This window comes from Lissotriton vulgaris, chromosome 11 (assembly GCF_964263255.1).
Source record: "Lissotriton vulgaris chromosome 11, aLisVul1.2, whole genome shotgun sequence".
Lineage (NCBI taxonomy): Eukaryota > Metazoa > Chordata > Amphibia > Caudata > Salamandridae > Lissotriton > Lissotriton vulgaris.
The window spans coordinates 645,970,931-645,996,725 of record NC_141699.1 but is presented as its reverse complement, the minus strand read 5'-3'; the positions used below and the strand labels follow the sequence as shown (position 1 = coordinate 645,996,725).

The 25,795-nt window shown below is 46.2% G+C and overlaps 1 protein-coding gene across 1 annotated transcript in view; it reads left to right on the top strand.

The window, feature by feature from the left end:
* The first annotated feature begins 666 nt into the window (after positions 1–666).
* EPHA4 (EPH receptor A4) overlaps positions 667–25,795 on the top strand; it is a 158,319-nt gene continuing 133,190 nt past the window's right edge. Inside the window, exons 1-3 of the mRNA XM_086943736.1 lie at positions 667–825; positions 8,025–8,092; positions 11,966–12,629. Of these exons, the coding sequence (XP_086799862.1) occupies positions 732–825; positions 8,025–8,092; positions 11,966–12,629 (826 nt within the window). The 5' untranslated portion in view covers positions 667–731. The remainder of the gene's footprint in view (positions 826–8,024; positions 8,093–11,965; positions 12,630–25,795) is intronic.

The following is a 25,795-nucleotide window of genomic DNA, read 5'->3' as shown; positions in this document are numbered from 1 at the left end:
AACAGCGGCAGAACGGTCAAATGGTTATAAAAGCAGTGCCCGATATAACGGTTACAGTTAACACCTTGGACCCACTTTTAAAAAGAAAGCCTCTTCACTGCCTGGAGATTCGGAGTTATGGCCTGCTTCGGGGAGGGTAACTGTAGTGCCCCCCTAGTTCATTCTACAGCCATGTAGACGCACTTTATTTTCCCCTATGGCACGCCTTGGAGGTAAGTAGCTGCACGTTATCACGTGTTCTGGCGAAGGGGTACACACAAGGGACTTTGCCAACTGCTGTGTCGTGTGCGTGTGTGGGGGGGGGGGGGAGGAGGGGGTCGTCCGTATTTTTTTTTTATTATGCGTTTTTATATTGGTAATTATTAAGAGGTAGGGGGATGTAATGTACCTCCTATTCGGCCCCAGAGGTAACTATCCGCACTTTACCTCCCGGGCTGTGGAACAGGCGGCTTATCCTGCCGCCTCGGCGCGTGAATCGCGCCCTGTCATCTCCGAGCTCCCCCCTCCAGACAGACTTCCTGAGCCAGACCAGGTAGAGAAGGGGCGGGGCGGCGCAGAGCGGCCACTCTCTGACTGGCTCGCAGCGTGAATGACGGGTGACACGGCGCTCCGAGTCCCGCCCCTGCCGGCAGTGCCGCGAGCCCTGCACGGAGCGCGAGCATTGATTCCACTGGGATAGAAGCGGCTCGGGTGGCAGCAGCAGCTCCGGCTCCGCAGCAGCAGCAGCAAGCATGGCCCGCACCCTCAGCACCCTGCTCCTCCTGGCCGCCCTCTGCGGGCCTTCCCTCGCCGTCACCGGCTCTCGGGTCTACCCTGCCAGCGAAGGTAAGGGCCCTAGACGGGGCCCGGACATGGGCACCCCTGGGAGGTCTATCGCCGGAGGATAAAGTTCAGCCGCGCGACTGCAACTTGTGATGGGATGCGCGAAAGGGAACCAGTGCTCTGTGGATTGACAGCAGAGGGACCAGGGCATGGATGGTGCCAACCTGGCTTGCAGGACAGCGGGCACCTGGGCAGGACGCATCCTCCTTCTTCAGTTGGGCACAGATGCCACTGGATATTTAGTCTCTTTCTACCGCTTCTCTCTACTCCATCCTTTTTTCCCCTTTCTTTCCTGCCACCCATGGCTATCTTTCTTTACACATTTTCGACTTTTTTCCTTCTCACTCATCTTTGCCTAAAACCGAAGTGTCTCGTCCCCTTCCTTGGCTACGGCACTTAAACACCTCCCCATGTTTACCGTGATGTTCTCGACTACCCCAAATATTGTGGGGGTACTCCCTGGATATCTACCGGATGCTTCATCGCCGTATTTTTGGGGTTCTCCGATGGTGGTAAGGTTTTTGATATGGACCTGCACAGTGTCACCATTTTCGGTGTGTCAGTCAGGCGCTTAAAAGCCTGCGTTCTTTTTGTGGCGCTGTGTGACCTGGTTTCTGTGCACTTGCTTTTGTAGAATGTAGGCGCTAGATGCGCGTTTTTATAGAGCTGGATCAGAGTTTAATCTGGAGTTATTTTCCGTATTGGCTGCTAAAATGATGATTTAAAATGTGATTCGGCTATCACAGCCCTCAAGTGAAGTGAGACGGTGTGCTTCTGAAAGACCCCGCACCGTGTCTCCAATCTTCCCTGCGCTGGTTTTGGGCGCTTTAAGGCCAGGTCTTTTGGTCCTTGGTGGCCTGCTGTTGCGTGATTTATGATGAGGTTTTGCGATGGGGTATTCAGGACTATGTTCGTGGCTGAGAATTATCGGGCTATGGCTGTAGAGAGGGAAGGCAGCTAGGTTTCGGGTATGGATTAGGGTGATATGTTTTCTGAATGGTCCAGTTATTGTGTGAGTTGGTGTGTTTTCTGAGTGATTGCTATGTAGTATTTCGAGGGTTACCATATTTTTGGTCGGGGTGATTTCTTTAAGGATGAAGGGGATCCATCAGACTTGTGGGCGAGGGTAATCTTGGTTTTGGATGGGTGTGAACGGGATTTTGATGGGGTGCGTGTTTACATTTACCCCCTTTGTGATGCATGTATTGTTTGTGGCATCGGTTGTTTTGTATTCGAGGGAGGGTGACCAGGGTGCGATGCACGTGATACGTTTTTTTGAGCGAGAGGGATCGGTTTTGTGGCTGAGGGTGCTATATTTTGAGGTTTGTGTGAGATGGTTTCTGGTTGAGTATTTTGTTCGTGATTGTATGCGCTTGGGTGATCTGCGGTAGCCCCTCTGCGATCCTTCCTTGGTCAGCACCTCCTGTTCTCCTGCTCTCCCTGCCAGTCGGACTGGCATCACACACACACAGGCATATCTCCAACATGGGCCGCTTGCCTTGTGGATGTGGCTCCAAGAAGGGGAAGTGGATTAAAAGGGCATTAAGCCAGCAACTCACCCAAGAAGGAAGACTCATGTTTGCCATGTCCAAAGCCAGAATGACTGCCACAGGCCTCAGAAGCTGAGCGCGGCCGGGACCCTCTCTTTGGACTTCTGAAGGCTTGGGTCGTTTCGGCCTCTCCTGGAGGTTTCCGAGAGCCCGTGGGCCTCAGTGCGCTACCAGGATAAATGTCCCGAGCTCGGTAGACGGCGGTGGGGCTGTTATGGCTGCGCCTGTCTACAAATACTAATTGCTATTTCGGGTTAAGCTCCGTGTTTATGTTGAAAGCAAACCATACGTTGCAGGCGCTATCTTCGGAGAGTGTCTGGTGCTGGAGTTGTGAGGTTTGTGGCAGACAGTCTGGGGGTGCCCGGTTTGTTTCATGTGCAGTCGGAGCACACCACACACAACTCCCATGTATTGGCTGCTTTGTCCCCGGCCCTAGCCATGTCGGCCGCGCGCTAGGTGTCGTGCACTGGGCCACCGTTACATAACGGGTGTTGTACTAGCAGAAGGACGTGCAATGGCTTCTCTGCTCCCTCCTGTAAAGGGTTCTTTTATTCAGGGCGCGCGACGTCCTTTTTGCATTGCTCTTGAGTGAAGCAAACATGACTTGGTTAACATGACCTGAATCGCTTCTAGGCGCTTTGCAGAGGGCGTGTAGGGCCCAGGTCTAGCACACCTCGCTCCTGTACTGATAGTTGACTCGTTTCAAAGTGCGTGTGGAACTTTAACCCAGGGATTTGGCCACGGTCAAGCTAGTTCGACCGAATGGAGTAGCGGAGGGTAGAACCCAACCAGTGCTTGTTTAACCTTCTGCAACTTTGCATTGAGACCAAAAGCTTGCACTGATGCAGAGCTAATTCCTTCTAATTCTTTAGCATGCACGTGTTTAGACGAGTTGTGAAGAAGCAGCATTGCAACAATGTGCCGAAATGATTTTAAGAGCTGCGCAGTCTGATTTTGGTAGGACACACGCTTTAAAGCTCCCTCGAGAATTTAGACGCTAGACCAGAAGTATTGAAAGTAGACATAAATACCTGACGATATGTTCAAGCCACCAGCAATACCTGCTACGAATTTAACGTCCACAAAGCAAACCCCGATGCCAGCTTTGTAAAGTTACTGTATTACTGACAAAGCCGGCGGCGCGTTTCGACACTGAATCCCTTATCTTCGGCAGCTCCAAGGTAGAGCTGTACTGTGAGGCGCGAGTAAAATAGCTCGGTGGGTCAGGGCGACTGTTGTATAGATTTACGAGCAAGCTCCTGTCAGACGTTTTTAAGTAGTCGCGTTCGCCATCCACAGTGTTAAGTGACAGCAAAATTAATGTGTGTGCATAGTAAAATATCATAATAAGCAGAGTATTGTTGCATTTTTTTAATTGTGCATTGGAGAAAAGATTAGTTGTGCGCTCTGCATTAAGACCATGTTTGAAGTCAAAGCGTGTCACCCATTTATTTATTTAAAAAAAATATATTTTTATTTGATTTTCACAGAGAAATAAGACATTAAACATTTATATATTGCGTTTTCCATACAGGGAGGCAATCACTTTTAGGATACGGCATTAGTGCTCTATAAAATACTAATTGCCGGATAGCAGCTTCAGTCTCTCTTTATCTTCACTGGAATCCCCAAATGGCCAACACCAGGTGTAATGGAGGGTTGGGGAATGGACAAATTGTTATGGCACAGTTTGCTGTGGAAAGCCAGGAGTATGGCAGGGCAGCAGCTTGCTTAAAGATAAAATGTTCGTATAAGGTGAAAACAAGAGTCATACATTTCCCCTTTATTGGGGTGGGGTGAGGGAGGTTTGCATTCTTTTAATCAGCAGGCAGCACGCCGTGCTGACATGAGGAGACACCCAGGCAATGCCCACAAATGTACTTCAGAATATTGAGGGCAGAAAAGTGCCGAGGCCGAATATCAAGCCCCGAAATAATATTATGAGGGGAATTATGTAAGCGCAGCTTCGGTATTATTGACTCTACATGTTATTTGTTATGTTATGTTATGTTATTTTTGTTTGTACCGGCCGCGCACAGCTGCCCCAGCAAAGGGGCGCATCCACGTCCTTCGAAGATATATATATATATATTTATATAATATACACACACACTCACACATATATTATATATATATATATATATATATATATATATATATATATATATATATATATGTGTGTGTGTGACATTGTTTGGTTCTCGATGGTTCACCCACGTTATTCTGGCGTTATTACGTCGTGTGTTGCCTGTGATGGCCATGATGCCCAGAGCCCTGTGGCAGTGAGCTGTGCAGTGGCATTGATGCCCTGGGCGCCAAAGTGCACTACAGTGGTGCTGTTGTTCCGAACAGCCTTTTTCATTTTCATGGTCCTGCAGCTTTCAGTGTCTGTGCTCAGTTCATTGACCCTCCTTGCATGTGGGGGTCATTTCTCTGCCCTGCTGTTGTGGGTAGCAGTGCTGTTTCAGTGCTGGATTGTGTTTTCTAGTGTGGTCTGTGTGATGGGTGGCCCTAGTGTGACTGGAATCTCCAGGCGGGGTCTGCTGCCTCAGCCCGTGTTGGCACTGCCACCATGGGCAACAAAAGACCCCCCCCCCCATCCATCCTCTGCTGCCTTGGTGAACCAGATGTCCCGAGTGGGTCGTTCCCTCGGAAGTCTCTGCTGCCATGAGAGGCACTCTCTCTGGGAGGACCCTACTCCAGGGCCGCCACGTTGCTGTGTGTGTGGGGGGGGGGGGGGGGGGGGGGGGGGGCGCTGCTAGGAATAGGTTGTTATCGAGGAGGCCCTGATGCCCGGACTGTTTTGCTGCTTTGCTGGCATGTTTTCTCGGGTTGCCCAGCTTCTAGCAGTTTCTTCTATAGAAGGGCGTAATGACACCTCTTCCTGGAGGCCTGTACTGCTATGAATTGTTTGTCCTCTAGGCGGCCCCCACCTACTTCTACGAGTGACTGATTTATTCTTCAGGAAGGACTACTGCTATGACTGTTGAGTTCACTATGAGGGTCGAGTCCAGTTCCCTCAAGAGACCTATTCTCTTGGATTTCCCTGCTGCTATGAGTTGTTTTTTTTGGGGGGGGGGCCCTGCTAGGTGAGAGACTATTTTCTTTCGTAAGGGCAAGACCCTGTATTTATGAGTTTGCATGTTCTCACAGAGAGCACCCCTGCTATGAGAGCCCTGTTCCTATGATTAGTTTGTTCTGTCTGAGTGGTAATGCTGCTATGAGTGATTTGCCATCAGAAGGCCCTGTTGCTATTACTCGTTTATTCTCTAGAAAGGCCTTGCTGCTATGAGTGTTTTGTTCTCTAGGAAGGCCCTGCTGCTATGAGTGGTTTGTTCTCTAGAAGGACCCTGGTGCTAAAAGTGGTTTGTTCTCTAGAAAGGGCCCTGCTGCTATGAGTGGTTTGTTCTCTAGGAAGGGCCCGCTGCTACAAGTGGTTTGTTATTTAGGAAGGGCCCTGCTGCTAAGGGTGGTTTGTTCTCTAGGAAGGGCCCGCTGCTGCAAGATGTTTGTTATTTAGGAAGGGCCCTGCTGCTATGAGTGGTTTCTTCTCTAGGAAGGGCTTGCTGCTACAAGCGGTTTGTTATTTAGGAAGGGCCCTGCTGCTATGAGTGGTTTGTTCTCTGGGAAGACCTTGCTGCCACAAGTGATGCATTATCTCAGATGGCCCTGCTGCTATGAGCTGTTTGGTCTCTAGGTGTGCCCTGCTGCTATGAGTGACACATTCTCCCGGATTTCTCTAGTGTTGTGAGTTGCTTGTCCTGTAGGAAGGCCTTGCTCTCATGAGTGATCACGGTCCTGTGGCCCAGCCTTCTGCCGAGAGTGGCCATGCTCTCCAGGGGGGGCTTGCTCCCATAAGTGCCACTGTTCAGCGTCCCCTGGGCTCGAGAGACTGCACTTTATTGCTTTTCATTCGCCTCACGTCCTCTTCTCTTCCTTCTCCCATCTCATGAATCGGGCCTCAATGTGGCCTTTGTCTCCGGTGGCCCTCTACTATTGAAAGCCAGGGAGGGGCGTCTACTTTCCTGGGGGACGCTAGGCTGGAGGTTTGGCGACGGGAAGAGACTCCTCCCTGTCAGCACTCACCTCCTGGGTGAAATACTCTGACACGTCCTCGCAGGTGTAAGAAATGTGGTTCTGGCCCGAGGTCACGTGTAATGATTTTTAGTCACTGTTCTGATTGACTAATTTGCCTTTGATTGCGGCGGCTGTACATCGGCTGGTTCGGTCTCAGCCTCCGGGTTGCAGTCAGGCTCGCGCTTATGGCGCAGTTAAATGTGGCCGCTCCATTTCTGCACGTGTGAGAAAAAAAGATGGCGGTAATAGGCAGACCTGGGCCTGGAAATGCGGGCGTCATTACAGAGCACAGAGCGCCCAGCACTTTCGGATTTACCTCAGGGGTTTGCTGCTAGAACACGTCTCGTAACAGGCGGTATACATTAAAATGCTTTTTTCATGTAACACATAAAGCCGAACATGACACAAAATTAGGGGCGCGAAAGTTTCAGTTATTTTTCACAGAATAAGTGCAATTTTCACAAAATATTAGTGCATCTGACGAAATTCTTTTCACTGGTATTACTTGCAACTTTTCCCTGTGAACCTACACCTTGCACCAAAAACTTTTCTTTGGTCTATGATTTATACTCAAAATAATCTCACAAAGGCATACATACATCATGCACAACTTGAGCACAGAACCACGCTAAGCAAAAGTGCAAAACTATAGTGCTTTTTTGTGGTGTAAATCCTGAGCTGGGAGTGGAGCTCATACTGCTGGTGTAGGCCTTTATATGTATGTATAGGTATAATTATTGGAAATGGCTCCTTCCAAGGGTTTGCCAGGCAACTACTTTTGGGACAGCGCCTCTCTGCGTCTCGTGCCTGCAGAAAACGTGCTACAAAATACATCTATCTACCACAGTACAGAACTAGCCCCGGGCCTCCCCTATTTTCCCTTCTGGCATGTTTGTGGAGTCACAGGTTTATAAATTTTTTCAAAATCCTGTCAGAACTATATTTTTTGGCACAGGGGAGATTTTTTGTGTATGTAAAACATTTGCTAGGCCTACTAAATATTCAATGTAAACATAACGTGAGACCCTCTGGTGGGAACAAATATATCCGTTTACAAATAAAGCAGTTCTACAAGGAGCAGTGAACATATTAACAAGACAGTGCAGTGTGTTGAATCAAGGTTACATGGAGCAGTCGTGCAGGTGATGATGACGCGAGCAATAAAAATCACAATACATTACATTTGCTTTACTTATACATATCGACACTTTTTAAACACAAAGCATACTTGAAATTTCGGTAACAGAGAATTTAAGCAGTGTGCCTAGACTTATAAAGTCTTTATTCTAGCTCCAAAGGTGGGTTTAAAACCACCAAATTATCCACTCATTTAGGAGTCCATGAATGTCAGATCCGTGCCACCTTTTCTGAATAACCACTAACTCTGTGATTGAATTTCGTTAACAATAATTGTGTACAAAGGTTTGATATGTGCCTCTCCTGAAAATCGTGAATGGGCCTGGCCGTCTTGGACCTATGCTGGACACCCATGTACTAGGCCGTCTTACCACCCATTAAACGCTGTTCAGTCTCAGAAGTGACGTTTATCATATTCTCTTTCATTTTCCTTTGCAGTGACGCTCCTGGATTCGAGATCGGTGCAAGGCGAGCTTGGGTGGATAGCCAGTCCGCTGGAAGGCGGGGTAAGTGCGTTGCAATCAAACAGTGAAATGGAATGATTAGTGCATTTCTGGAGAGCCCTAATGGCTCGATTATTGTTGATTGTGGTGGGCAGGTCAGATTTCCGCCAGGGCCCCATGAAGTGAATTAGCTTTTGTGGGAGAAACCCAAGACTCTCCTGGGATGGCTCTAGTCATGGAAGACCAAGTACCAAAAAGGGCCGAGATTGGGCCTGGAAATGAAGAGGCCGGCTGAGGCCTGTCTCGCATGCCCCTTCAAGGGTAGGAAGGCAGCGGGGAAATGTGATCCGGTGTACACACCAGAATCCGCACCTGTAATTGGGGTATCCGAACCAGGCACAAGATTGGAACAAACTGTTCATCTGTTCTGAGGTTTTTATACTTCCAAGGAATGGCTGCGCCAAACAAAATGCATTTGTGTTTAATAAAAGTTGTATATCTTCATCAACAAAGATGGACTGCCTCCGGTAATAGCTCTGTGGAGGAAAAAGTGTCCAAACCTAACTATTTTCTGGCTTTCTGAAAGAAGGCAGCCTATGCTGATGTTTATATTTGTAGTTTATTTCTAATAAAAGTGTCATGGTGTGTCGAAGCCTAGGTGGGAGAGACATGCAGCAAACATTACTAGAGGACATTTTATTCTTGGTCATTGTGTAAAATGAATGGCAAACACCTTTTTTATTGAGGGCACAGCAGCAGAAAAATACTTTGTTAGTTACGGTCAGCGAGCCATCCACACACTTTAAACAGTGCACAATTGACCCCTGTGCAGCATCGCATTTAATCACTGAATTAGATATCGCAAAATATCGATTTTGAGCATTTTATAGAAGAGTTGAAGACATATAAAGTAATTTACTTAAGATTCACAGCCCTGCCTTGTGTCGAATGGATACATAGAGAGAAGTGTCGTGTTCCGCTGTGCAGCCGCTTGCAGGACATATTTACGATACAAAAGAACTACTCTGCCCAAACGCACTAGCAAAGTGGAATATCTCAACTTTATCTGGGATAGTCATTCCCGGTACTTGACCAAGCTAATCATTTACACACAATACAACAATCCAGGTTTAAATACATTTAATACAAAAATATCTAAAAATATACTTCAAGCATCCTATACATGCAGTATCAATCTGAAATTGAGCAGAATATATATATATATATTTTGTATTAGACACAACCAGGCTCACATGGATTTTCTAGGTTGCAACAGAACTGGTGCAGGAACTTGGTTTGGTAAAGTGAATGTTTCAATGAAAAACCGTACAATTGCTTGTGTTCTTGGATCGTACACATCCCATGGATTTCTGTTAGCTTTAAGGCAAGTGGAGCTGATCCAGGTTGATTTTGGGCATGAACATGATAGCCAAGCCTCACACAAGTGTGCTGGTGCCTATCACTCTAGGCTGTTGCTAGGGCACCTACTGCATCCAAGTCACTGTGATTGACAGGCCGGTACAGAGAGTGCACACTCACTGCCCATTGTAGACAATCAACCTTGTCCTTTGACATGCACGCTGCAAGAATTCTGTCTTCTAGACACCCCCGTTAATCCCAAATCCCTGGCTCACTCATTAAGAATACCTCCCTCACATTTCACTGAGGGCCAGCCATGCAGACACAGCTTATTTCGATCCCACTCGTCAATAGATGAACAATCCCATCTACGACTAATTGGAACGCCCATCCCTCCACTAGGCAGTAACTGTAATTTCTCCAATTCATTAGAGTGGGAGGTAATTGTAGTAGTATTGTAGGTACGTAACTATTTACTATTCTTAACTCTATATATACATATCCTTATGTATAGAGTGAAGACTATTTAGACCTATATTAACTCTTAGATTCTAGTGGTCAGTATTCTGGTCACAATATTTTTGTAGGACAATGTTTAATACTCGATTTTCCGGTACTAGAATGCCTAGCTTGTTTTTTTTAGTTTGTAATGAGGGATGCAGTCAAGCTTGTCTGCCTCTTGCAGTCTTTTTGTGCATTGTTTGTAATTGGATGAACTGCTCCCTCGTTAGGCACTCCTGCTTTCTTCAATTCATACTTGAGTTTAAAAAGTGGCCACTGTCGCCTCTTTGGTGCAGAATCCGTCTGTGCTCTGCAGTGACGTAGATATTTGGAAGCAGAGGACTAGCTAGCTGGCAGGAACCAAACTTAGCCCAAGAGAAGACTGCTTATCGCACAATTAAGCAAATTAATGATTTACCTCAAATTTCACAGTTGGGCGCAAAGCTTTGGGGCATGACAAGTAAGGTGGCTTATCTACCATGCTCTCCCCCAGACAGACGTGGATTTAAAGAGTTAACTATCATCAATGCTAACATTTTTTGTTGCGTCCTTGCATGTTTCAGTATTTTTCCCTCATTAGGATTTTTGGATGAGTGACCATTGGCAAAAGGAGTCTTAACATTATTTGACAAATAATTATTGCTTGTAATTTCCTTCAGGTACAAGGCAAGCTGCAGCTTGACCCATTGGAAGCACTGTATTATATTTATGCTGCCAGTGAAGCGATTTACATTTTTCATTTACATGTAATGAAACAGAGAGACCTTGGTCCCCGAATCGTCACTTTTGGAAACCCACAAGTGGAAATTGTACTGATAAGCGTTCCCTTGCGTGTGCTAGACACAAGTACCACTGGCAGGTGGTGATGTAGCATCCTGCTTAGACTCACTCATATTGATCATGAAGCAGAAACCATAACACCTCTGTTGCAAATTGAAACGAACACACCTCCTGACCCCCCACCCATTCCCTGTTAAATATTTAATATCATCCATGGGAAGGTCAACAGGTGCGATGTCCTTGTTGGAGTGATCCAGCGACACTCCAAATATTTATTGTGTTCTGCGTAATTTGCATGCCACAACCTGGTCCTTTTTGGGTTATTGAACCAGCATAAGCATGCACAAGTTCAGCGGGTAGGGAAACGATCTTGCATAATGTACGATAAGATCTTTGAATCAGAATCATGTAGCCCACATGTGTCACATGCTTTACAGTGTCCTGTGGTTGTATCCTGTATCCTGTTTTTCAGTGTATTTCAGTATCAGGTATACAATAAATGTAACAAATAACACAGAGAATCAAGTTTGTAAATTGTCAGAGAAACATAGTTTAACCTCATGCGTGCTCATGACGAGCTCAGCTTGTCATGAGACACGCGTGCGCTGTGCTCATGTCGAGCGGAGCTCGTCATGACGGCCGCAACGCTCGCACGCGGGGATAATTCCCCCGCTGTACTGAACGTTCTGAGGAAACGGGTGTGGCCGTGACGAGCTAAGCTCGTCATGAGCAGAGCGCCAAAGTGCTGCGTGACGAGCTTAGCTCGTCACGAGTACCAGGGCCCCGTGCGCACCCCCCCTCCCCCCAGCACAGCGGGGGAATTACCCCTGCGGTGATGGGGTTAAATATTTCCTCTGATTAAATGAGACCGTGAGCAAAATGTCCCAACTCCTACCTTCAATATAGCAGTGGTGGCTATCACAGAATATTGATTGGACGCTAAACCCACGAATACCCGTGTTTACATGTTCAGAAGTAAGACACTAACATGAATTTGAAGGTCATGGGGAACATTAGTTTCTTATGTAATTAAGGATCAACACGATCTTGTTTGTCATTTGTTATAGCTGTGATTTTAAAATGCTTCCACCGATTATGGGAGTTACAACACTGTTAATGATGTAGTTGTCTGCCCGTAAAAACAAGGTAGTTCCCTCTGAAGACCCTAGGTGGTTGTCCAGGGCAGATTGGGATCCACTTCTAAGGATTTTGCTGCTAAGAACACACAATTACCTTCAAAAAGGTGATAAATAATAACCACGTCTCATTGATAACCTTTATTTCTTTCTCCACCAGTGGGAAGAGGTCAGCATTATGGATGAGAAGAACACACCAATACGTACCTATCAAGTGTGCAATGTGATGGAGCCGAGCCAAAACAACTGGTTACGGACTGACTGGATTCCGCGGGAGGGGGCACAGAGAGTGTACATAGAAATCAAATTCACACTCAGGGACTGCAACAGCTTACCAGGTGTCATGGGAACGTGTAAGGAGACGTTCAACCTCTACTACTATGAATCCAACAATGACAAGGAGCGATCTATCCGTGAAACCCAGTTCGGCAAGATTGACACCATTGCGGCCGATGAGAGCTTCACGCAGGTGGACATCGGAGACCGAATCATGAAGCTAAACACAGAGGTTCGGGATGTAGGACCACTTAGCAGGAAGGGGTTTTATTTGGCATTCCAGGATGTGGGAGCCTGCATTGCTCTTGTGTCAGTTCGTGTGTTCTACAAAAAGTGCCCGTTGACTGTACGCAACCTGGCTCAATTTCCAGACACCATCACCGGTGCCGACACCTCGTCACTCGTCGAGGTCCGTGGCTCCTGTGTCAACAACTCGGAAGAGAAAGATGTGCCAAAAATGTACTGTGGGGCAGATGGCGAATGGCTCGTACCAATTGGCAACTGTTTGTGCAATGCTGGCTATGAAGAGCGAAACGGAGAGTGCCAAGGTAGGAAAATACACATTGTACTTTTCATTAGCGATCCGAGCATGTAATTAATCGAATTATAGATGACACCAAATGGCCACAAGCCAGTAATTAAGAGTCTCTAGAGTCTTAGGTTGGACAGAGGGGTCTGACGAGCAGGTCCAAGAGCTCCAGGTGGCAAGGCCTAGCCATGTGTAATTCTGACAAAACAAATGATGCCACTGCAGTCGGCAGAAGGCGAGTGGCATTGGCGTAGCATGCTTTTACATTAGTATTGGCTAGATTCAGCACAGTGTGCAGAAATCATGCACACATTAAGTAAAGAAGCAGAAACAGGTGGTTCATGCATCCATCTGTCTCCTATCATTGAAATATGAGGCGAATCTGTACTGAATGTTCTCGAACGAATTAACAATTTTACATTTTGAACATGGGTTGGGTGTTTTGATTGCTAAATCCCTTTCTCTTTAAACAAAGGCACAATGTGAATTTGAATATTCTTTGTGATTTGTTTTATGTTGTGTTGATCTGGTGCGTTATACGCTGTCTCGACTCAGACTCTAATACATGTAGTCAAACTTTAGCTCATGTGTTTGCTTCCTGTGTCAGTTTTACTTTTCTCTCCATCACCTCTTCAACTCTCCTCCAACCACTAGCTTACATACTTTCTCCTAGCTTCTTCTCATTGCTCTCAAATGTGTCCATTCCCCTATTAAGAATGGGAATCTTGTCCCATTCTCCCAAGCCCTCCACATTCCCGTACTGTCTCAATGTTGGCATAACTGATCCCCTGCCCTCAATAGCCACAGTTTGAAACTCACTGCTTGCTAACAGCACCCACATCTTCACCAGTCCTTGAATTTGTATGGGTTCATGTTGTACTTTCCTATGTTATCCAGCATTTGTAAATGGGATATGAAACTACCCCAACAATGTAGTCATAGCTCTCAAACTTATTACATGTGGCCATGTCTTTTTAGCTGGTAGAAGGCACAGGTAGGCTGTGCTCTTTTGGAAAAATTTAATGTGATTAGTAATGGTCTGGTCGAGCAGCAATTAACATATGCAGCCAGTGCAGATGCTAGCATTCTTGAAGGTATGCAAGTAGGGATAGTGTGCTTTTCGGGCATCATTTGTCCTACTTACCCAGTCGATGAATCATGCCTTGATAATCATATTGTCAAGTAAAATTGTTCAATGTGAATAAAGTTTGCATATCTTCAGAACGTTTGCTACAGAACTTTTATAGGTTGTGCTTTGTTGATAGATAATACATTAGATCAAATTATTGGAGGAGGGAAGAATCATTGCCTTGCACCACGGAAATTCAAATGGCCATGTTTGAGAGTTGATTACTAATTTCTTTATAGGAAGCTGCAGCCATACCCCTCTCTGTCTTTGCTGAGAGCTCAATTCATAGATATTCATGCAATGTTTAGGTGTTCCCATATGTCGAAGTCGAGATTTATCATCTCACAAAGGCCACGAACTGCTCAGAGGGTGTAATTGGTTGCACGTGTTTGTCCTTGTAATTAATCTTCATTTGGAGCTGGACTGCTCAGTGTCTCTCCATCCTCTCCAAGCATAACATGTGATCTTCATGGCTGAAACTTGTTGTCTTCATTGTGTGTTGGGGTGGGCCAGGAAAGTCTGTTTTCCATCTCTTGTCTGCTCTGTAATTACAGAGAAGAAATATAACAGACGGCCTACATTCAGTCATTCCACCCTGGCTACTTTTCAAGGCCTGCACCCACAGGTCTTAGCATCTTTATTGGTAAACCGCACTCCGAATTAAACCGGTGCTTTCATAAGTCCGAATATGATGAAGCCGACATTCCGGAAAGCCGCTAAACCTTCTGATTTGATTGGATTTTTGGGGATAATTGCCTTTTTCTGCCTCCTTGAGCAGGCGTTCAATTTAAACTAATGTAAGAACAATGAATTACGCATTCCAAAGTTTACTGGTTTGCATATCAACTGTGGCCGTGTTTGTGTGGCACAACATTCGCCACTAACGTGTTTACCTGAAAAGTTCAATCAGTATGACATTGACTGCTGTAAGTTTGGATCTGTGTGTGTGTGTGGAACTGAGGCAACTTCAAAATTTCCTCCTCGTGATGTTCTCATAGCAACCACCCAACCCACAGCGAGTCTTGATGGCGCCAAATTGCGGTGGCATTTGAATAAAAAACGAGAAATGAAATACAGCAAGGGCCCAAAGAGTTGTGTGTCATGCATTACGTTGCGTTCTGGACTCTTTTTGATGGAGATTCAAGTAGGCATATTCATGGAATATTGTTGAACACGTTTAATCAATTTCTTCTTGGCTTTTTTCTACAAACGTACTAAGTTGACGTTTTGAGCAGTTGCAGTATGGTCTAGCACGAGATTTAGAGTATTTTTGGTTGATGAAACTATACATTTTTGTTTTATTAACTATGTTCTTTTTTAATTGATTTATATGCAACAGAAACACAAAAATTGATGGAATTGAAGAGGGTAGTAGCATAGTACCACATATCGAAGGGTATGCATTTTGCTGCATTTCTTGAAAAAGGAAGGGAGCAAAAAGTACAGTAATACAACCTGTAAAATAGGCTGAATAACATCTTGATGCAAGTTAGCACAACCCTAGGGTGATCGGGCCTATGGTGCTACACAACCAGAAGGTTTCTGAAGTCTCAGGCTAAAGGTCCGTACTGGGTCCTGTTGATTGATACTGATGCAATACGTTGCATGGCCATTCGTCCAAGCAGATTGAGTTAATTACATGGAAAATACAGGGTTGTTCTCCAGCCGTCTCTTGAGAACTGTCCCTGGTGAATAGTACTAAATGGTAGCATTAAAAAAAGTAAGCTAGGATGTTGTCCTTGGCCCCTCAATGTTACAGCTTCTGTTTTTTGCTTGTTTACCTCGCAGCATTTGCTTCTGCCTGAAATTCTGAGGGGAGGCATCATAGTGCAAGTTTAGTGCACACAGAGGTATCAACACTTACTTTACTGTTCCGTCTAAGACTTAAGTCGAGGATACAAAGTTAGCTGCAGTCGAACATGTAGATGATAAGGGAATATCCTTATGTTCCTTATTATCGTGGTTTTCTACATTCAGTTTTAAGTTCAGTCTCTCTTGGCACCTTCTGCTTATCATCTCTGTCATCCTAGTCTGACTGTGATCTTCCAAGTATTCCTAAAAAGAGCTTGTCATTACTAACAGTGTGCAGTGTTAGCCTCAAAGTGGTAGTTTTTTTGTCCTGGAATGTTTGGTTCGATTCTTTGAAAATTAAATAAGTCTACGTCCTCTTAAACAATGGGTTGGGCCCTCTTCTAGTGCCTTGTGGAAAATGCTGCATGGTACAAGGCGCCACAAGTGCATTTGTATGGGTTGCATTAGCAGTTGAAACTCTTGAACACTTCCACAGGCCTTTAGATGGAAGAGAAACCCCATCCACCATTTGTGGTTGGTTTTCAGCAAGTGACAGATGATCGTCCAATGCCCCGGTGAAGTGTAACAGTGAAGAATGACTGAAATGGTGCATGCAGGGAGTCTAAGACCCAGTGGTAGAGGTAAACGTGCAAACTGTGACATGCGTGACATGGCAACGGGCAGGGAGGGTTGGCCACTTGTGTTGTTAAGAATGTTTATTTTACCCAAGATGTCCCTGGGTGAGATTATACCAGATAAAGGGGTGCTCTCTCTGGATTTGTTCAATTCGGTGCTCTAATGTAAATTTCTTTAAATGTTATCAATCAACGTGAAGAGAGCAGTAGGCCATGTTCCGTCTTGGAGGCAGTCACCAACTTGACTCTGGGATTGATATCAGTTGGTTCAAACATCTTGTCATCTCTGTGTGGTGTTATCACATCGAAAACGTGTGTTAATGGTCACGTGAGAATAGCCAATGAACATGGAGCCCATGGTCTGGGAGCTGTGCCTCAGACCCAAGTAGTCTAATATACATTTCTCTTCTGCTCATTGTAGTCTAGCATGCTGCACTTCGTTATGTGGCATGCTGGGAGATAAGATGTGTGGGCTGCTGATTGGGTCTGTGCTATGTTTTTAAAGAACACACAGAGAATGTTATGCTGATACTTGCGAGTAAAAGCCATCCGTGTGGCCTGTGGATTCAAACCATATTTTGATGTTTGTGGTAAACAGGTGGGACGCTTATCAAGTGGTCGATGCCTCTCAGTCCAACACAAAGGACACATATAACTTATTTAGGTCAAAAGTTATCTAAGACCTTTTGACTTTACTAAAATTATTTGTATAATATAGTTAAATGAGTTTTCAGTCAGCCCTCTTCATCGATTGGTCAGTTATGTTGTCATTCACATTTTTCTTCTGTCCAACACAACATACAGCATGGGGCAATGGGCTTGTCCACTTCAGCCATTAGTTAACTTCACTATGACTGGCAGTATTCTACTCTTTCACAAGAAGCACATCCACACAAAAAGTTGCCTTCAGTACCAGTGACTACTACAGCAATTGATGCATTTGAGACCAAAATCATTCTTACTTTAATCCACTTTTTTAGATTGACGAGGCCCAGCAGCTTCCCTGCAATAGGAGTTTTTCAAAATCCATAACAAAACAAACATTGACAAAGCCAAAAGGGAGATGCAAATTCCAGTCCGATTGGCTTTACCAATGTTTATTTTTTATTTTGTACGGGGAGAATGTAGTTTAGTTCAGGTCTCTTTTACTACAGAGCCTAAAAGAGGCCTGATAGGGAGTCTTATGGTTTCAGTGACAGACCCGCTTGCATCTGGCATTGCAATATTTACAGCTGCAGGAATTGTTGCAAATTATGTGCTCTACACACTATCCGTTGCCTATTCCTACTGCTTTCCAATTTCGCTCTGGGTGTAAATTTCCGGTGTGTCAGTCCTAAGTCTTAGTCGGACATTTAATGATCACTATAGCTGCACAATTATCGCAAATGGGGCACTACAGTATTGTATATGTAAGTGGCGCTAGGACCTAATTATATGCATTTTGTACCAACTCACTGGCACTCATTTTATCATCCTCAAAATCATGAGAGGCTGAGTGGAACCACCGGCTTCCAACCTGCGCACTTCATAGCCACATTCTCCAGTTAACCAATTTTCACTCTTTGCCTCATCGCTCACAGATTGGGCTACGAACGTCATTCCTGCAAACCTTTCACCGTCCCACAAACAAGGCCTTCTCGCTTTCTGTAAACACAGCATTCCCTTTCCCTGGCTATGGCCGCCGCATTGAATGACATCTGTGTCATGGGAAGTGAAGCTAGCCCGGCTTGAAGGTCCAGGAGCCCGCGCCTTTCAAAGGGTACAAAGGGGCACCAGCCTAGGTGGGGGACTCGGAGCCGGGCGCGCCCCCATTGTCCCCCTCCGGCCGGACAAATACACGGGCGGGTCAGGGGTCGTCCACTTCCTCATCCATCTTCCTCCTGTCACTTCGAGGTCACCGGAGGCTGATTAAGATCTCAAGCCCGACAAAGGCTCGGTGGGCCGGGCTGGAGTGCGGGGGCGAGCGGCCGAGGCCTGCTGCTGCCCAGGGCCCCTCTGCCCTGCGTGCCCGCACAAGGGACAGGGTGACACTTCCTCGCGCCCTCCTCACCGCAGCTCGATATGCTAATGAAGGCCAAGAATAAGAAGCCGTGTCAGAGTTTACAAGGTCGCGGCAGTGGGGACCCGCCCAAAGACAGCTGCAAGTTCATTCCACTTGTTACCTCTTAATTAGCCAACTTTGCAACGTCACTAGCACGATCGCGCATGCGTAGAGAACACACCGTGGGGCTGCCCCGGGTACTCAACAATCTGCCTGACTTGGGGATGTCCAGCTGATGCTGCACGTGCCAATAAAACCAGAAATGTAAGAATTTAGGAAAAAGGACAACACATATACATTTCGCGTTTAAAAGGGCATCCGCACATTTATTTTCCTTTTCTCTGTTATTTTGTACACAAGTTAAACCTAGACGTCACAATCAGTACCAATAGAAGTGTAGGAAAGTAACTGGAGGAACAATCTTTCAATGAGTAAGAGGTATACTGGTGCCTGGCAGAGTACAAGGGCTATGTTGTGGGCTAATCTCCAACCACAACAGGATGTTTCCAGCCCTCTAGTTAACTCAGAGCTACCAGTTACCATAAAAACAATGTAAACTCCCTTGGTGACCCCCGTGTCTGCAACTCGATCCTTTAGTGAGCGTTATTGATTGACAGGAAGCAAGGAGGAGGTGTTGATTCTGACTAAGGTTTTGGCTTCTCTGTGTGATCGTCTACACATGCACATATACATTCTTTGACAGAAGTAAACACTAGGGTTAGGAGACATACTGATCATGAAAAAGAGCATGCATTTCAACTAGAAAATGCACTATTCAGCTTAGCAAATCAGTGAATGCTAAAAGTATTATCTGAACACAGTCAGTGCCCTGTGTTCACAAAAATAAAATAAACTTAGTTTTAAGCTGCAAGATCTTGATAAATGCTGCTGATGTGCTCCAAGCATGTAGCTGCCGACTTCTCGCCCTTCAAATAATGGAGAACATATGTGCTACACAGTGTGACTCTCAACTAAACATCAACATTTTAGGTTTCCAAACCCACATTTATCATGAATGGAAAAGAAAAATATATGTAACTTTGGATATATTCCTCCTAAAACTGACACCATAAAAGCACCGAGAGCAAGTAGAAAATAAGTTGGTAAAGGCGGGCAAAGTGTAAGATATGGGGGAAGACACACAGTGGAAAGTAAATGTTAAAACATGAGATAACCACTCACTGTAGGTCCCAGAAGGCAGCTGCTAGGACGGTTACGGAATGCAGAAAATTCACTATCACCTTCTCCTCTTGCTAGAAGTAGAATCTGGGGTAACACTAGAAGCTGCCATACTCGTCCAGATAATCACACACTATCAGGCATCATTCTACCTGAAGCAAAAAAAATCAATGCATTCACACTCAAGCACCAGCTCTGAGCGATGAGCATCAGTCGAACAATTCCACTTAAAGCAGGCAACTGCAAGTGGAGGCCTGTAGCAGTAGAGGCTGGAGCCTTAAATGCCCTGTTGCTCCGAAACAAATCTACTCTCCTACGAGAAAGACATCTCCCTGAAAGTGAACTGAAGCAAAACTGGACTAAACACCCCCTGTAATGAGAGCAGTATACAGTGGCGGTGCGTCCATTGGGGGCGTTGGGGCGGTGCCCCACTAGCCATGGACGACCGCACTGCCAAAATGAGCGTAATTACTTTTTTTTAAATAAAACTGAGCCGAGCGCGCAGGCACCCGAGCACTGCGCGCTACCGGCCCGGGACAAGCCCGACTGAATCGGGCATCCATTAAGGAAGTGGGCCGTGGGGGGCGGGGCTGAGGCAGAGAGTGACAGGCAGAGGCAGGCAGCACACAGTTACCGTACAGACAGCTGCCCGCTGACAGCGCATGTAAAATCCCGGAGTCTTTAATATTTTGACTGGCCCGCGCATGCGTAGACTGTAGCCCTCCTCCCCCCCCTCTCCCATCTTGCACTCAGAGACATAGGCAGGACCCGGGCCCCCGGTCTGATGTAGGGCAGATAGTACCCTGCTCTTAAGCCAATCCTGGCGCAGTGGCGCTGTTAACGCTGCGCCAGGATTGGCTGCTGCAGCAGGATGGTGCCACATGGGTGTTGGCTGCTATCTATGCTGAGGGTCGCACACTATGGCCAATCACATATGGCTATGTCGCCATGTAGTTTGTGATTGGCCATTTGCCTACGCTGTGGGGACGTCACCGTGCGTGGCACACCAGTGCTGGAGACTCTTCGTCGTGACCGGCAGCAGTGAAGAAAAGTACTGTCACACCCTGTCCTCGTAGACTCTACGATGGCTTAACCTCTTTCAAATACACCAGATATATTGTCTCAGTTCCCGATATGCTAAAAAATCTTTAAATCTATCAGGATCAAAACGGGTGCAGATCTCCACTTTAGCTGCTTTCCTACGATGTTTCCTGCGTTCTGAAAAGACGTCCGGTGTTTGAACTAACTGGAAACCTTTTGAAAACCTCTTGAACCTGGAAGCCTGGCGCTGGCGCCTAGAATCAAGCAGCCACACACCAGGGTGCGAAACAGAGTTACTCACCACTCACCGCTACCTGTCAGCTGTTCCGTAAATCAGAGGGATCGAGTGGCCGCGAGTCTTCTTGAGTATCTGGGAGCAACTGGGATCAACTGTGAGTAAGCACACACTGCACCCCACATCTGTGTATTTATTAACGTGCTAATATGCTGCTCACTGCGCTAGCAGCATTAACGGCGCGACTCAGACTCTGCCTCTCGATCGCGGCTGGGAACCCGCTCTCTGTCACTGCCTGCTATCGCCTGCTTCACTACTACTGGCCTCCGTTTTCCTTTTTTTTCTCACCTTCACCTCGGGCCTCTGCGCTTCAAAATCCGCCGTGGCCATCTACTGCCTTATTTCGCCGCTGCATTGCTTGCCTGTGAAGTCGTTGTTGCGTTGCCGTTTCAGAGTGCAGCCTGCGGCCTGCCTGGACCTTTGCTTGTGCAGCAGAGTAGGCACTAGCAGCAGAAGTAGTGTGCGTGCAGTCTGAGTTAGTGCCAGCCATCCGGTCCACCGTCCACCCTCCGTAAGTTAAACCGAAACTGGTTAGAGTTGTGTGTGTAAGAGCAGGCACAAGTTAACAGCACACCACTGTTCCAAAATCACGCAGCACCCATCGGCTGTGCGTCTGGTAACGCTGGGAAATGGTCTCAAAGCTGGGGCGGCCACATTCACAAGAAACAAGGCAATTAGTGTAAAACGTCCGATTTCGTGGCAAAACCCCTACCTAAAGAGAAGCGCTGACTCCTTGCAGAACTTTACCGTCTGATCCCCTGCATTTCCCCTCTCCCTGTCCCCGTGTGGGTGGGCAGCACAGCCTCGCCGTCAGCATCAGCATGCCAGCAGCTGCTCTCCAGCTGGCCGTGAGAATGATCAATTAATTTCACTACCAAAGAGGGTAAAGGCAAAGAAACAGGTGCCAATCAGTTCATTGCCTCACAGCAATAACCCCCAGCAAAAGTGGCATTTAAGTGAATTATGATATTTGTTTTGACGAAAAACACCAGTGTGCGGGCGGTGGAGGCAGTTGAGGGAACAGGGCCCTGCATTTCCAACTTGTTCTGCTGCCTAGACCCCCCCTTGATTACTGCAATGCACAGGATTTGCTTCTCCCGCTATATGGTAAATAGTAATGAGGTAACCCAGGGCCAGAGCTGCTTCCTAGAAAAAGTACAATTAAATGTGCCTTTTATCTTACCAATTAATATTCTTGTCTAAATACATTAATCACAAAAATGCCTGCCCCTAAATGCGCTTTAAAGACTGGGAGAAGTTATAGGCCAAACTAACTTGTTGTACAGATACAATGAACATTTAACCCGTATTTACGCTTGTCACATGGATGGGGTATAGTATAGGTAGTCTAAAAAAATGAAGGAACAGTTTTTTTAAAAGTTATATATAGCGCAAACTCGATCCAACCGAAGGTGTTGGACTCGGAGCGCTGTACACGAGCACCAATTGTATTATGCAAGGACACCTTTTTTGAGGCACAAGGATTGTAAAAGATTTGCCCAGAATCACAAGATGTTGAGCTGAAGTGCAGAGACTCGAACAGGGTTCCTCATTTCTTAAAGTCGGGGTCTCTGGCCTTCCCCCCCATCCTCTCCTTTACCTTCAGAGGTCAAGTCAGCTAGCAACGTACAAGCATTGGTATTTATTTCATTTTCCATGGACCAAACGTGAGAAACAAAAAGAGAGGTTTCTCTCCCCGTCCTCATGGTTGGTCAGCTGATGTTGAACACATCTGCTATATCAAGAACTAACAAAGCAACCAAGAAGTTTGAATTTTGTGAACTGCTTGCATACAGAGGCAAAAACAGTACTGGGGCACATCCACACAAAAATGGAATGTTATCCACTGTAACACAGATATGCATTATGCACCCTAGCAATCGGTCCCATGAGTATACATATATCCAGGGCTTTACGTGGGCCAGGTCACTGTTCTCAGCCCCTGACCCGACTAGTAGCTTCCTGACCTTTGCTCTGCATTCTAAACTATGCTCAGCGCTCCATCTGGTACTTGTGTTGCCCATTTATAACGCGCTCCTTTTCAATTGTCCAAACCCTCTGTCTGGTTCTCATTGGTAAAGCTCTGCCATGCACATGAACTGGCTTCTCTTCCGAGCTGCAGGCCAGCAGCAGCACCTGAAGGAAAGGATGAAAGGCGGAGTCGACCCACTTGCATTCGAACCGTCCGTCGCTATGAGGTCGAGCTCAGCCTCAGATTCCTAAAGTGTATAATCAATAATTAATACTCTGCGCCATGGCGGCTGGTACATCCAACAAAGTTAATTTTGTTTGCAAAGCGCACACTGTTACTAGTTAAATTGCTTCTAGGAGGTGCTTTCGAGAGCAGCACCAGTACGTGTGAGAGAGGTTTGCACTCCGCGCTTGTGATTGTATGCTGCATTCATTGGTTGGTGCTGTCTTCCCTGCTGTGGTTACAGTTGTGGTCATTGCGTTGGTCTCTACCCTGATGGCACCTTTGATCACTACTGGAGTCCTGTTATATCTTTAGCTCTGTAGTACTTGCAGCCGTTGTTACTGTTGTTGCATCAGTTGTTGCTACAGTGGTGGTGGCAATTGTCGCATCGGTTGTGACTCAATCGGAGGCAACTGTTGACGCTATTGTACTCCACTGGTGTGGTTACTACTGTGGTCGCTGCTGTTGTCCCTGCAGTGCAGACAGCTGTTGTTGCTTGTATGGTCCTTGTCATGATGGAACCTGTGATTGCTTCATTGGTAACTGCTATGACAGCACATGTGTTACTGCTTTAAGGACAGCATTTGTTGCCGCTCTGGTCCCTTCTGTGGTGATAGATGTGGCTACTACTGTAGTCCCTGCTGTGATTGCTCACTCAAGTCACTGGGAGTACCAGGGGCAGAATGTGTGTCAGGAAAACTGCATAGTTCAGTCGCATAAAGGGACTGTTTTTCATTGCCTTTACGAATGAAAAACGCAATTCAAAATGTACAAGTGCTCAAAAAAGCCCAGAAATCCCCTGTTTATATTTTCCCAGGTATTCTCATGTTTGCTGTTAAATGAGATCTTGCCAACGCAAAATCTGTCTCTAGCAGACCTGATAAGATATAGCCAGGGGCCACGAAGGTAGAATGCAGTTTTCATTTTAAAGGGCCAGTAAAGCATTTTATCCCGCTCAGTACACTGTTCCTTTCTCTAGCTGTCAGTACCAAACAGAGTCGAGCTTTATCCCCATTCAGGGAAACATTCTGTTTACAAAGAATGGAAAAGCTGGTAGCCGAAGTGGAATATTTCCGTGTAGCGTATGTAAACACAATTCCCTTTTTCAAGTGCTACTGAATAGGTTTTCATATTATGGCAGGCCGTCATTAGCTCAACTCTAGCTTTTCATGATGTGTGGGTAGTGAGACAGACCGACCCTCTGTTATAATCCATGTCAATGTTGTTTGTAAGGCGCACACAACATAATTGAACTGCTTCTAGGTGCTTTTCTGAACAGAAACAGTATTAAGTGTGAGGGTGGTTTGCATAGAGGGGGTGTAAGACCTGGGGTCACCAGCTCTTAAGGGGGTAGCATGGCTCGAGCAGGAAGGCAGCCAGGGGCTTGTGTGTAAAGCAGCTACTTAATGCACACATCCAATGAAACACACAGTGGAGCAATAATGGAGACCACACCAGTAGTTGTATTTGAAAGAATCAAGATCTTTTATATAGGCTTTCAAATAGAGCGTTGCATTATTAATTCATCAGCATTTCAGGTAAGCATTTCATCGAGACATTTCATGAATCACGTTCAGGTTACATTTTTCTATGAATGGGTGAACATTTCATTAGAATATTAACCAGCTCATCTAGCAGTGAAACACTAGCTAACCCCGCTTGTCGTATCAACTCTCTGACAGGCAACGGGGTAACTGTATTAACCTGGAGGATCCTACAAGAAGTGACTATAGTAATGCCTTTAAATATCACATCAAACCTCTCAAGGACGCCTTTCCTTAAAGGTAATACAACATTGGGGGAAGAGAACACCTGCACCCTGGCATTGGTTAGCAATGGGAGGGTGCCCAGAGTCCTAAAGCCAACAAAAAGTAGGTGTGAAAAATGAGGCAAGGGCAAAAAATACAGGGAAAGACCACCCAAGGGCTGACAGGTCTAACAGGGGGCTTGTGGGATTTTAAGGCAGGCAAGCATTGCTGGCTGATTTAAGTGGATCAACTCTAGCTTTTCATGGTGTGTGACGAAGGGACTTCACTGCCCACAGGGCCACTGCTGTAGGGTTACTTGGCGATCTGCTTTGGGTCCAACACTTAGGATTGAGCCTCTGGACATCAACAGCAAAAAAAGGGGTCTGGTTGTCAAAGGACAGTAGTCGCTGACTGCCCGGGCGCCCCTAAAAAGACAGGCACTACCGAGGTCTATTTGGTGCTGCTGACACTGCTGAGGCTGGGCTCATGGTAAGGGGGGCCGAACTATAGAGGTGAAGAACTGAATAGAATTGACTCAGTTGGAGCCCATGACCCCTCATTGCCATGGGACACCCTAAAACACTCCCCGCATTGCTCTGCCATAATTTGTGGCCCCAGGTCATGTTTATCCTAGAGAGAGATCAGAGTTTTGTCTAATGGAGGTTTTGACTCATGGAAAGGTAGCAGAGAAGGTTAATATGCCTGCTGCAAGGAACATGTACCTGATCCAGATCACAAAATGCTGTAAAGAGGTCAGTGAGTCACTGCATTTGTCTGTTATGAAGCTCTGTTGTTATACTGAATAAGCAGCTACCTAGTATGTTATATGACAGCTCTTTAATAATGTAATACCTGCACTTTCACAATTGCTTTATTAACCTTCCTGCTTTCTCAAATTTGCTTGAAAATGCACCATTTTTCCACTATTTTGTCAAAATTTTCTCGGGGGGAATTCCCCCCGAACCCTCCTTCGGGGGGTCCAGGCTCGCTCGCTACGCTCGCTCGCTACGGTGTAGTATCATTATCACTTTCCGCCCCACCACTTTCAAATGTCACCAGCCGCCACTGGCAGTATACTAACTCTGCTCTCTGCAGAGAACAATGGATACATGAACATTGGGACACACCTTTC